Below are 14,774 nucleotides of genomic sequence, written 5' to 3'. Positions count from 1 at the left end.
TTACGCAAAATAGTTTGACTAAATGTCAAGGGGGCTGACCTCAGTGCCAGGGGGGCTGATGATAGTTCCAGGGGGACTCAACCCCCCCTGGCCCCTGCCTGGCTATGGGTCTGATGGATGCACAATTATTTATGAACATACAATATTTGAAATAGTTTTTATGAATAACACAATAACAACTAGGGCTGAGCCGGTGCCGATATATCGGTATCGGGCGATACTAGTGCTAGTGGTGTCGATATCGGAAAGTATCGGTTGGAATTATTTTCCGATACTTTTCCGGCATTTTAATCTTTCACGGAGTAAGCAAAAATCCTGCACGACATTTTCGCGGAAACTAATTATCATGGAAATTATGCAAAATTCGAACTTGCTTTTTATTTTTCACCAATTTTTCTGTAAGAAACATATTCTGATGCAATTATTGAATATTTTAAAGCAAAATACTTGGTAAATTGATGCATACAATTAGAGTAGAATAATTACACACTAACATTTATCAACATTTTGAACAGGTTCAAATTATAACAATTTTCAAGAATCGGTATTGGTTCAAAGCTGTATCGGCTGAGCCCTAAACCAACAGAAACATTTCTTCTCAGAAAGGCACTGATAATGATAACAACAATAATAAGTATCATTTTTATTTTCATATGCATTTATTACTATTATTATTATTAGTAGTAGTAGTTGCACTCGCTGTCGATTTATTTGTGGTTGGCGTTCCGGTTGTTGACTGAAACCACCAATTACCTTGAACCTACCTCGGTAACGACACGTTTCGTGAAAACGCTGTACATTCTGAAAGATTATGTCTGTCTAACAATGCCTCTTAGGCCATTAGAAATTCACAGTGCCGCGTAAGCCTAATTTATATTAGTAATAGTAGACTTGAGACTGCTAGTGCTGCTGTGTAGGCAGACACCAGTCACTGGGGTTAGCCTTTCCATTGGGGGCGTGTCCCTCTGTGCACAAACTGTATCAGTACTTTTAATACACTTGAAATGATAAAATGCATGTTCAGCTGTATAATTTGTATCTATTAATGTTAAAAATGACTATCTACATTTACGAGGGTCACTATTTATATTTTGAGCCTTGGCAACACTGATTGAAGTTAGGCGCGATTTGACGTTTGCACGGAATCGTCTGGCATTATTGACCATAACGTACTTCAAATGTTTTGTCAATAGCTTCATTTCTGTTGTTTATGTTGCCTTGGAGATTGCGCGACAACAATAAAATGAAATTAACTCGTGAACATTTTCGTGCGATGATTTTTACGATTTTCGACGTGGATTATCAAGACAAGAGTGCATCGATCAACTTACTTCCACATTTGGCGATGAAGCCCCCATCCTTTGCCACTGTGAAACGCTGGTATAACGAATTTAATCGTGGCCGCCATTCGCTCACCGACGAGATTCGCGAAGGTCGTCCAAAATCAGTTGTTGTCAGGGACGGCGCCAGAAATTTTCGACTGGGTGGGCAGAAGCGCCATATTGATAGATTAGTGTGGGCAGTATAAATGTAAGACCGTATATAGTATACTGTATATGTGTATGTAAGACGTATGTATCCCCTCTCTCTCTTACACTCCCGATTCCCTTTGTCTCTGATTGACACAATTATTTCAAGGAAGTGTTTAGCATGTGCAGCCATACATTCTAACCACATTATTTCATGCATGTTAATACAGTGAAATAAATGTGAATTAGGTTTAAGCTTGTGTTGCAAATACAAGGCACATACTTGATTTTATGTATTCGGCGACAGTGATAGATTGATTTGATTAGTTGATTGATTTGCTTTCTTTTACTTCGCTTTTTGTGCCACTTTTGGCTAATTTGCGAAGATGGGGATGAGTGATGACATGATGAATGGACACTCACGCACAAACATCCTTGGCCAGGCCGGGATTCGAACCCAGGACTCCTTGACGTCGTAGTGCGATATGCTAAACTCTCCTCCACGGGAGCCGGAGCGACAGTGATAGAAAGTGCGATGCTAGACAATCGTGAAGTTTCTCGTAATTGAAGACATGTTCCTGAGCATAGTACTTTCATTGTATGAGTTTTTGAATTTGAATTTGAATTTGAATTTAAAATTTTGGGAACGTCAGCACTTAGGCTATTTTGCTCCCGTCACATTATACGGGGTCCAGCCCCTTACCATTGCAAATAACAACTCTAACGTTGCATAATTAAAAATTTTAAAAACCTTAAAATGTTCTGACTTCTGGTAAAAGCTGAGGCTGTAAACGCGCACTCAGCGCACACAAGGACATAAAACAGGACAACACACACAAAATTATACTGGCCATAGTGCCAGTCGCCAGAGCCTCGTTAGTCTCTTGTCCAGGGTGCACTACGTGGAAGTGAGGTTGACTTTTGGGCACCTACGGTATGAGTTTTTGACTGAAAGAGTTTTGTTACTCCTTTGGGGATCACATTTCTTAGCTTACAAGGTTTGCGCAACTGACAAATCTATCTGAATGTTTGTAGTAGCGGCGATTGGGTGCCAACATTTGAGGGGCAAGGACAATATACTTTTTCGTGGTAGAAAATGCTTAGCATAAAGAGGCCATAGTGCGGGTGCAAAAAGTGACGAGGAAACTGCATCCCCCATTTCCCGCTTCTCAATCGCCGTCACTGCATGTTTGGATTAAAATGAACGTCTTATTAGGAATGATTTAAAACGCACACGGAAAACCAATTATTTGTTCATTGTCCATGAAGTATTCCTAGTCTAATGAAAGGCTATTTTGACAAAATACCACTCATATGTAATAAACAAGTAAGATTGAAAAATCTGTTCAGAATTGAAAAGATTATTAGCTAAGTTGCTATTCGTTTTCTGAACTCTCATGTTACTAATGCGGGAGAAGCAACACACGTATGGTTACATGAACATATTTTTTGAGGTAAACAAATGATTTAGGACACAAGGAATTAATCGAAGTTGATCACCGTAACAGCAATAATTCATGTATTTTTTATAGATGACTTGGGTTGTATGGCGTGACCATTTCGAATACACTAGAATGTCAACCTGTGCAGCTACCCTGGAAACTTTATTATTTTAAGGGCAACGAGTCCCTGGAACCTAGAACCACTGTCAAAGTAATAATTTATGAGGGTTTGTATTTTGAGTGTCAGAATGTATTTTTTTTCGCCCCTTCTTTACTTTCATATTATCACCATTGAAATGACTTAAAATAAAAGAAATCAACCACGACTTACTCTTCCAAAAATGGAGTTTCATTAGCTCGTACCTCTTAGAAAGTTGAGGTGGTAGTTTCAATTGCACAGCGTTTCATTAGTGGATCAAGGCGACTAATTCCGTGAACAATGACGTTGTTTTCCGAAAGTCTCAATTTGTCTTCTGTGGTGATAAAATGACACGTTTGGTGCGAGTTCTTTCTGTATATTTTTTCCCCAATGGCATAACGCTGTCGCATTATAATGAAGAGGTCATGTGTTGCACTCCCCCTCTCCTGGTGGAAGCACAATGCACACTGGTTCGGACTACACGTTAAACTGTAGGTTTAGTTCCAATTAGCCCATCTGAGCATAAAAGTGGGCTTAAAAACAAACAAACGTGACATAACTTTTTTTTCTTTACTTCAGCAGCATCTACAGATTCTGTCGACATTTTCGGCTGATTCGTGTGGCAAATTTTGTGCGTCGAAAAAGGATTTCTAAATATGATAAGCCAGTCATTAGCAATTGAATAATTCTGTAGCTTTTTCCATACATAACTGGTTTATCAAAATGTATTCACTTCGGTATTGTTGTGATTATTGTGATTCGTTCTTATTAGTAGAACGAATATAAAGTTGATATTTCGCATACCATATTGATATTTGAAGATGACAGGTATATAAAAATTGTAATGAAATAAAGAAAAAAGACACTTCTGGAATTTCAATGCAGAGCTACCGTAATTAAAACTATACTATACTCTCTAGCATACTTAAACCCGAAGGTTTATGGATGCAGAAACACAAGCCTTCCATCTGTTTCTATCCGGAGCAAGATCAATCCAATCTTTCCCATCCTTGCTGATTTCTTTTATGTCCATCTCAACGTCTTGGCCTTCCTACTGGTCTCTTACCATCAGGTTTCCCAACAAGAATCCTGTAAACTATTCTTTCCTCTGCCATTCGTGTCACATGGCCTGTCCATCTAATAATAATAATAATTAAAAAGTCGAAATGATTTATTGTGTTGCTGGAAAAGTAACGCGAAGATGAAGTTTCTATTTGTTTATTTGGAGATTATTTTAACCATACCCAGGCTGGGATTTATATACGTATGTGGAGACCCGAAGCTTACAGCACCAAGATCTCCCTCCAATCCCCTCTACACAGTTTCAGTTATAACGTCTTGCCAAGTTACATGGTGTGGTTTGTTATTATATTTTTTTACCACATCCGAAGTACCTATTTTTTTCATTATGTGGTACTTTTCAATGCAGTCTTTCTCAGTGAAGTCCCGGAGCTGCAGTCCTCAAGTTTACCCTAAATTCTGATCTAATCTTGATCATACCCTGCATAATGTTGAGCCTCCTAAGCCTACTAGCTGCTTTTAATCATGGAAGTATTCATTTGATCACAGCTTTTGTTTCAATAGCTCTAGTAATTACTTTCACTTTCTAATAAGAAAATTGGCTTTATATGGGATGATAATATGTGAACATTTCTAGCATAGATAATATTCACAAGTAAAATGTACATGTTATGAACACCAGAATACACTTATTTATTGAATCATTCTTATATCCCAAGTATATGTACTTGTTGAATTTGATCGGGTGGGCACAGGAATTTTTGGGTGGGCGCTTGCCCACCCGTGCCCACCCCTGTCGCCGTCCCTGGTTGTTGTTCAAGAAAACATTGATGCTGTGAAAAACCTAATACTGCAAGATCGTCATGTGACATACTGTGAGATTGAAGCAACCATAGGCATTAGTTCCACCAGCATATATAAAATATTACATGATCATTTATCTGTGAGAAAGGTATGTTCTCGTTGGATCCCACACAATTTGACAAAAACTCAAAAAGACGCTCGCGTCAATTGGTGCAAACAAATGCTCAATAAATACAATCGTGGTGCTTCAAAAGACGTTTATAAGATTGTAACAGGTGACGAATCCTGGATATATGCATATGAGCCGGAACGTAAACAGCAGTCGACTGTATGGGTGTTTCAAGATGAACCCAATCCAACAAAAGTTGTTCGCGCTCGAAGCACATCGAAACAAATGGTCGCCTGTTTTTTTCGGGAAAACTGGTCATGTGGCAACTGTGCCTTTAGAGGAACGTAGAACGGTCAACTCTGAATGGTACACAACAACTTGTTTGCCAGAGGTCTTCGGTCAAATACGGAAAACAAACAAACGCCGTCGGATCATTCTTCATCAAGACAATGCCAGCTGTCACACATCTCGTCTAACAACCGACTTTATGAACAGTCAAAAAATCGAATTGATGGGTCATCCGCCGTACAGTTCTGATTTGGCACCCAATGACTTCTTCTTGTTCCCGAATGTCAAGAATAAATTGCGTGGACAACGATTTTCGTCGGCGGAAGACGCCGTTGATGCGTTCAAAAACCATATTATGGAGGTGTCTCAAGAAGATTGGAAAAACTGCTTTGACAAATGGTTCGAACGAATGCAAAAGTGTATTGACCATAAAGGAGTATACTTCGAAAAACAATAAAGCAGTTTTCAATGCCAAATTCCTGTTTTTTCATTGTTAGGCTCAAAATATAAATAGTGACCCTCGTATAGTGCTGCACCCCTTATCATGATATTTCCAGTGGAACATAAAAACCTAACATAAAGCATTCCACATTGAGCAGACGAACATCTTCAAGCAAGCCTATCACTATTACAAGTAGCGACACCTGTGGTAAATTCTTGCAAGTATTCATTGCATAGTGCTTGTGTGTGGGTGCTAGACAGACGGTAGAGTACACAATGTTTCTAAGTGATTCTGTTGCATTTGAAGTTGTATTTATAATGAATGGAGGAAGGTCTAAACTGTGTGATAATCGTTTTGTGAGCGAAATGCAAGATTCATGTAGCGTAATTTCAGTTTTTTTTTCGTGATACACCGATGGCATGGCAAGTTGGTGTACGTGCATGTGACTGCGGAAATTGTTTCGAACATTCCTATCAGTTGTATACATCCGTCAAATTTAAAGAAAGCATTACGTGTGCAATGTGAAACATGGATACCAACTGCTTGAACAATACGCTTGGGCCCATTCAGCAAACATCTAAAGGAAGCAATGTATCGGAATAAGGTATGCTACAAATTTATTGTCGTTACTACATTCGTAAAGTAGGTTGATACTTTCTTTTTGTGACTTTGCGCCACATTTCTACCTCTCAAGGTGGCTGCTTCAGTGGCCAACCACGCTGAGTGTTCGACTTGCAATCTCACCAGGTTCTGACCTTTCTTTTTTTCGAGTACCCCCTCGCCTTTTTCACCTATTCATTATTAGTCCTCATTTAGCCAAACGTGGCAAAGGAAACGGCGTAAAGTACAAGGCTAGTGAATTTTGTTACTTTACCTTGCTTTTCTTGCGCTGTCGGCTAACCGCGACGATGAAGATGAATGATGATTGGATAAAGTTGTTGAAGAACGCATGCTCATGCTGGCACTCGAACCCGGTAACTGGTGTCGAGATCGGAAGTGAATCCCTTAAAGTGCTCGGCCATCGAACCGATTAGAGATCAGTGACTTCGACGTCCTGATTTTCGGAAGAAATTCCTTTTCTAGGGTCCTGTCTGGGTCTCCCTTATCGCACAACTGAGCAACCTTGCGTTCTGACGTCACAGGAGAATGCTTTTAATTTTAGGCTAATTGCCTTTTCCCTATATATACATTATAGTATTCTCGATATTTATTTCACTGAGGGTCCCTCAATATTTTGCGCAGGGGCATCGTGAAACTGCGCTACGCCACTGAATAGAACCAAACCTAACATACCCAACCTAACAACGTAGGCATTCCTCGCCTGACCTCAGAACGAAAGGTTGTTCTAGTGTTGTGCGATAAGGGAGACCCGTCATGTTCCGCGGTCTGCGATGACACTCCAAAAAACCCAATATGATTACGTTTACTTACAAAAACTGGTGGCATATGTACATGCACACACGCTTGTGTGTGTGTCTGTATATGTTTACACAACCACCTGCTCGCTTCGCTAAGGGAGTCGGTATTCCCACGTGAGCAGGTTCTCAACCATTTCATTCACGTGAAATGGAATTAGTGCTCACAAAATCTAAAAAATGAGTATATACTCACTTTTATTCATTCGACCCATCCGTTTGTTGTTAGACCCTCAATAAAAAGCGCCTTGCAAGCATAGCTGAGGAGGAGAGGGGTGGGCCAATGTCCAAAAAGGGCACCGTACTAGCAAAGAGAGAAAAGGGTGGAAGAGAATAAATCCCCACCCCCTTGTGAAACTGCTAGTTCCTGTTAAATTAATAGTATTGTTAGTTTGTAAAAAAAAAGTAGTAAGAGCAATAGGAAAGTTAATCTGTAAATTTAAAAACATAAGCAAAAAAGGATAAAAAAGATAATTGATTGATATTGACTGAGTTGGTGTTTTAAGTCCACTTTAAGCACTGTAAGGCTAATCGGGACTGGACTTACAGTTTAAAGTGGTATCCGAACGTCAACCGGGTATAAACCCGGGACCCTTTGATTACAAGACGATTACACTATGCCACTATACCTCTATGGCAGAGTGGTTCGCATGCCAGCTAGGATGCAAGAGGTCCCAGATTCGAATCCCAGCCTAGGCATGGATATTCTTTGTGAGTGTTCATTCATGAATTTAATCATATCATCAATTATCTTCATCATCGTAATTAGCCGAAAGTGACAAAAAAGTGACGTTAAATAACAAAAATAATATGAGATGAAGTAGGGAATAGATTAAAAAGAATTGTGTAATATTTCAGTAGACATATAGTCAGCATGATTTTTTTTATTTGTCCTAGGGGTTGGGGTTGGAAGTAACCCCCTCCCCCGTGCGAATCTATAAAGGTCCTGCATTTCGTTTCAGAAAATCTGGTCAGCGTCTATAGCTATGTTTACAATGCTGTAATGCTGTTGTCACAACACTAATCTCATTACTTTTCGGGCTTCCCCGATGGCGCCTTGTAATCAAGGAGTCCCGGGTTCGATACCCGGTGGAGGCACATAGTGGTTCGGATCCCACTTTAAACTGTAGGTCCAGACCAAATTAGCCTTAGTGTGCATAAAGTGAACTTCAAACATCAATTCAATCAATGAATCAATCAATCAATCATTGCTTTTCAGTTACCCAACTGCTCTTCTGTCTCAGGATGGATTTGGTTACAAAAATCGAGATTTGACCATCCCTACTCTTATAAGAAGTTTTCTTCGTTGACTCAAGACGTTCAGAAGTTTCTCGTCATACCAATAGATGTCACGCAGCGTTCAGATAGTTTCCATTCAAACCGCTAAATGTCGTGGGTAGTACACCTGTTGGCGTGTTATTCTGGGAAGTTCCGTGACTTTCTTCTCAGCACTCTGGTAAATTCATATTTTCCGATCAAGTTTTTTTATGTTGCATTGTGGTATGGTAGATCCATCGGTTCACGCAATTTCAGGTAGTTTCTTGTTCCCTCGTATATTAATCGAGAGAGATGGATACCTGGTGTAAAAATAAAGAAAACACGACATTAACGCATATGCTCTTTTATTGTTTACTGATCCAATACTTTTTCAAATATCTTTAGCTGACAGCTGATACATATACAGGGTGTCCCAATGAAATGTATACCACTTTTCATGATTATAACGTTAGTGCTTATTAAGATACAGTTCATTTTTAAAATTTAAAATAATTTTCATTGTCAAACGCCTAATTTGAAACTGATGACCGTTCCGGTCACTTGGCATTGCTGGAAACCCGAAACAGTTGAATCGCAAACTTCAAGAATAATTTCTTTCGGTATTTAGGCCCATTCTCGTTCAATGGCTGCCTTCATTTCGTCGACTCTTGCCGAGTTTGTACAGTAAACTTTGTCTTTTATGCATCCCTTACAAAACGTTTAGTGGCGAAAGGTCTGGTGAACGTGGAGGGCATTCTTCTGAACCTCTTCGTTCAATCCAACTGTTGACACATTTTACCAAGTATCACTCACAAAAATTCACTCTCCGCATTGAGAGCATGGACTCTTCTTGGAACGTAACTCTTCCAATGCCAGTTCTTCAAAATACAATGGACACTTGATTTTGATATTCTGTTAACGTATGTATACATTTTTATGGGCCACCCTGTATGTACCGATACAACGTGACAGCAATTAACTCATTACCCCAAAATTAAAGATTATATACATTTCAAGGCAATACGAGTATTGTATCGATATGGAGTGTCAACATTTTACATCCTGGGGAAGCCCTATAGCCATAAAAAAAAAAAAAAATCTCTACGACAAATGGCTCTCATTCTAGGATTTCTGGTTTGAGTTATATTATTTTCAGATTTCTGATTGAATTTCGTGTGGAGTGTTTTTTAGGTCCATTGGTACCGAACTGGGGAGTGACTTGGTAAAATCTCACATTTTGGAAATTTTGGACCAGGCTAATCATTTCCCTTCGTCATGATTAAACTAGAAAAGTAGAACTATTAAAAATTCATTTTTCTGGCACTGTGGTCAAATTTCCGCGAACGATGTCCCAAGGTCTTCTGACACCTCTACTACTGTTCCACCTAAGCTTTAATGAAATTTCGTTTGTATAAATAACTTAAGCACAAACACATACTTGTTTCAATTCTCCACGAGGAAATTTGCTTGGCTAAGGAATCTGAAACTGAAACAAACACTACCAGGCCACAAATTAATATTAATTGTTACTTTTTGTAACTTTATTGGGCATGACTGTTTCAGAACTAAGTTAACAGATTTTTCCAAATGTCTTGAATTCCTATGAAATATTTTGGTGTCGGCTCTAAGCGTTCTAAGTTTCTAACCCAATGTACATCGGTCATGATTGGTCGTTATGTGTAGGAAGCGTCGGGTATAGTTAATGCTAGAGGCCATGACATCTAGGCACTTCCACAAATTACAATCAGTGCTGGTTAAACCTTTGTATTTGTGAACGAGTGGCCTCGTATTCACGTGTGGACTGCAGAGGGAAGAGCGCTACTGTAGCATTGAAAGAGAGGAGTAATGGAGAATTTTAAGCGAAACAGGAGACTTCGTCGGTCGCGTTCGTGTAGTAAGAAACCTCTTGTCATCTCGACAACAATAGGTGCTAACAATTATATTGACAAATCGTGATAAGTATTAATCTGACAGCAAGAAAACTTTTTAGTTCCAAATTATAGATTTGTTACTTGTAAGTAAGTACCCGCAGAAATACACATAATAAACAATAGAGCATGTATAGATACTATTCTTCGACGACAGTAGTAGTTTACTATGTATAACACATTATAATTACTATCATATTTATTTTGGCGATAGCATTAGTATTGGAATAATATTCTATACCTTGGAGTAGGCGTCGAACGGATTGAATGATGTTGATTATTTTGTACAATAATATTGAGCGGAGATATGTTAATTCTTGCAAAATCAATATTAATATCAAAGACTAGAAAACTCCGAGTCCAAGATGTCTATTTAACTCGCTCTCACTTTACCAATGCTATTTGCTGGCCGTAGGCCGGGAGCGCACAAACAAAAGGCTGCGTGCGCTCGTGGTTAAAAATGTATACCACGAGCGCACAAAATCCATGGCGATGTTGCCACGTTGTGTCAACTGTTTTTGCCTTTCAAGGGACCCCGGCATGGGTCGTTATAAGTTGACATATTATGTATCATATATTATGTAAATGGTTATATTCATAACACCCTATTCCATTTAAATAACCTCGCTATCTCATAAAGAATTTGCCCTCATAAGACGGGCAATGTGTCGCTGCAGAAGGAGGGATACACCAGCAGACCCCAGAGACATAGTGGAAGCTAACCTAACCAAACCTAACCTAGCCATTACACAATCATAGATGTGGCAACGCAGCATTGGATGTTGTGCGCTCGTGGCACCACGAGTGCACACTTTCACATTTTTTGTGCGCTAGTGGACTGCACCCTATTTGCTTTAGAGAATTATATTCTTAGTCATAAACGTCATTTTGAGTTATTCAATTTCCGGCTTATTGGGACTCGCGTTCTCTCTCTACCGCGTAGATACACTCTGGTATATTTACGGTTTCATTTCGCTTGTGTAACTTCAGAGTGTGTATATTCAAAATACATTTCGGAGTAGTTAGGACAGCGCGCTACGACCCCAAGGGATCCCGGGGTCGAATTACGGCATGGGTGTTTTTATTTTTATGTAAATATCCCTTCATCATATATCACTCATTCTTATCTTCGCGACTTGCCAGAAGTGGAAGAGGAGAAGTAAAATAAACCAATCAATGAATCAGTCAACCAAAATACATTTATGAACACCTGATTTCGCTTCTCACTACACGCCTGTGGTTCTCAACCTTCGCGACACCGCGGTTCGGTATTTTTTGTGAAAAATCGGTGTCCCGATCCCAACAATTTTACTCGTAAGTACCTTTTTAATTTCTTTAAAAAACGTTATACATGAATTAATATGTAGCTAACTAACTAACTCCCTCCCTAGTCTCTAGCCTTCATAAACCCGAAGGTTTATGGCTGCAGCAACACATGCCTTCCATCTGTCCCTATCCTGAGCAAGATCTATCCACTCTCTTCCATCTCTACCAATTTCCATTAGGTCCATCTCAACATTATCCCTCCATCTTCGTCTTGGTCTTCCTACTGGTCTCCCAACAAGAATCCTGTAAACTCTTCTTTCCTCTCCCATTCTTGCCACATGGCCTGCCCACCTAAGTCTTCTTGATTTAATCATTCGAATAATATCTGGACATGAATAAAAATTATGTAGTTCTAAATTATGTAACCTTCTCCACTCACCTGTCTCCTCATCCCTTTTAGGCCCAAATATTTTCCTAAGGATCTTATTTTCAAATATTCTCAATTTATGTTCCTCTTTCAATGTAAGGGACAAAGTTTCACATCCATATAATATTACAGGCAAAATTACTCTTTTTGTATATTTTAACTTTTATTTTCTTAGATATTAATCGAGACGACAAAAGTTTATGAAGAGAAAAGTAACGTGCATTTCCTGAATTGAGCCTGTTTTTTTGTTTCCTCTTTAATATCATTTTCATTTGTTAGTAAAGTAATATGTAGCCTTGAAATTAAATATTAATAAATAGTCATGTGCATAAACGGTAAAGTTCGATTATGTATAGACTTGCCAACAAATATAAAATTAGGTCTGAATTAGTTATCAATTGGACCTTGTAGTTTCGTAAGCCCAACATGGTTAAATTAATTTGATAAGAGCTGATTTTCATTGGCATATTGCATTTTGAACACCGAAAATTTCATCAATACTATTGAAAATTGACGACTTACTTTTTCGTGGGAAAACTGTTACAAGAGAATCTCATGCGGCCCAGTGTTTGCACTGCCTTGAATGTAGAAAAAAAATAACTCCCAGACTTCTTGCAGAATATACCAAGCAAAAATGCCGGGATGCTTGGTACCATCTACCGGCAAGTCCGCGAACCTCCACCAAGTAATTCCGCATCATACCGCAAGGCGGCACTAGCATGCAAGGCGATTCCAAGCAGGCGCTAGAGTTGAAAAACCTGTTTTGCGAGCCTTTGAAAGCGAAGGTTGACGCTAGGTTGGTCGCAGACTTGGCTCCGCTTGCCTCGGGCTATCCACGTTCCGAATGGTCGGCTGAGCTTCAAAACGTGGTACGTCAAGGAGAGAAATGTAGTGGGAGGGAAGACCGAGCCAGTCCAAGACATCGAGGTGCAAGACTTGCCGTGCGCCGCCTTTTAGTTTCTTCGAGAGAACAGTGTTGTGCGGTGGAGAATTACACCTGCTCCGATAAGTACCAGACGAAAACATGCTACTTCTTGCAGTTGTACGTAGTGCAAAAGTAATTGTGTGCAAGGGTGTTGTCTTCCCGTAAAAGTGCTTTGTGATAGGTGTTCTTTGTTTTTATTCCACGGAATCCCCCTCAAGGTGTTTCTTTCGTTCGTGCTGTTGCAAGCACTCGGATCCCGCCCATTCAAGTGCAAAAGAAAATAGAAGTATTTATCTGTTTTTCACTTGTGGATCATTGATCATGACAAAGCTGTGAAGATTCCGAAGGATAACTGAAAAATTGTGCAAGGGCCGACGTTGTTTGTTGCTACGTGCTCGGTGATGCGGGGACATTCACCTTGGAGGACATAATCGAAATGCTCAAGGAAGACAGGTGAGTAAACTTTAGGCACGTTTTCTTACAACCGTTCCTGCATGATTCGGTACGTGATTTCAATGTATGTGTTGGTGGCGTTGTTGTTCCTATATTGTTTTTTTTAGACTTCGTCAGCACGGATTCGAAAACAAAATCCACTCCTAAGTTAATAACAAACGACTTGTTTTGGGATACTACTGTAAACACGTCACGTATTCAGCTTATAAGAGTGAAAAGGGGGAGGGGGGATTACATTGAACTTGACAAAAATACCAGTTTGCTTCAATTTTCTGTTATATAATAATAATTGATACTCCCTTGCACTTCTTCCAACAACCAATTTACATGTACTTAACTTTCTTAAGCTCTATTAAAGAACTATGTATTTATTAATTGAGCGACATAAAATTGAATTTAGCATTTATAAATGACAAGTTAATTCCAGTTACCCAGTCCACCAGTCACCTTCCCCTAAATCCTCAAACAAGGAAGAGTTTTGATAATTGTATATCGAATAACTTCTGTACAACGACGGACTGGGAGTACAATGCAGTTCCGGCATTTTTTTGTTAACCCGACCCACGTTAGAATATGGAGAAAGATAAGAATATTACTTGCTTAGCTGTTCACCCGTAATCAAGGACGTATTTAGGGGGCTCCAGGGGGTCCTGAACCCCCTAAAACGTATCAAGTACTAAAATTAAATAATGGAAAATATATTCGTTTAGCTTTTGTTGTATAATTGCCTCTGAACTTATCCGAAGACAAAGATTATATTGAGATCATACGACTTTGAATGACAGGAAGGACGTATTTAGGGGGTCCGGACCCCCCTTCCCACCAGAAATACTAATTAAGTACGAAAATTAAATAATGAAAATATACTGATTTAGCATTTGTTGTATAATTAATTTCCTCTGAACTAATTGGGATCATACGACTTTGAAGGACAGGAAGGACATATTTAGGGGGTCCGGACCCCCCTCCCCCCGAAAGACTTATTAAATACGAAAATTAAATAATGAATACTCGTTTAGCATTTGTTGTATAATTTCCTCTGAACTTAATGGAAGACAAGGGTTATATTGGGATCGTACGGTTTTAAGGGGCAGGAAGGTCGTATTTAGGGGGGGTCCAAGGGTCCGGACCCCCCAAAAGACTTACCAAGTAATAAAATTAAGTAATGAAAATATTAGCATTTGTTGCATAATCGATGGTTATTAATTTCCTTTGAACTTTTTAGAAGGCAAGGATTATATATGGGGTCATACGACTTTGAATGACATTACATACAAAGAAGATTTATATACACTACTCAAAATAATCTGCATAAAATATTAATCAGAAACTTACTTTTCTCCAACTACATGTAACATCATTTTTTTTATTTCATAAATATTTATTCATC

General features: G+C 39.1%; 1 protein-coding gene across 1 annotated transcript in view; it reads left to right on the top strand.

Moving 5' to 3' along the window:
• The first annotated feature begins 12,806 nt into the window (after positions 1–12,806).
• Cad87A (cadherin 87A) overlaps positions 12,807–14,774 on the top strand; it is an 811,032-nt gene continuing 809,064 nt past the window's right edge. The window contains exon 1 of the mRNA XM_083131271.1: positions 12,807–13,384. Within this exon, the coding sequence (XP_082987397.1) occupies positions 13,368–13,384 (17 nt within the window). The 5' untranslated portion in view covers positions 12,807–13,367. The remainder of the gene's footprint in view (positions 13,385–14,774) is intronic.

This window comes from Lepisma saccharinum, chromosome 11, assembly GCF_977018435.1.
Source record: "Lepisma saccharinum chromosome 11, izLepSacc3.1, whole genome shotgun sequence".
In the NCBI taxonomy this organism is placed as follows: Eukaryota; Metazoa; Arthropoda; class Insecta; order Zygentoma; family Lepismatidae; genus Lepisma; species Lepisma saccharinum.
The sequence above is the reverse complement of the archived record's forward strand: the minus strand, read 5'-3'. Positions and strand labels throughout refer to the sequence as shown.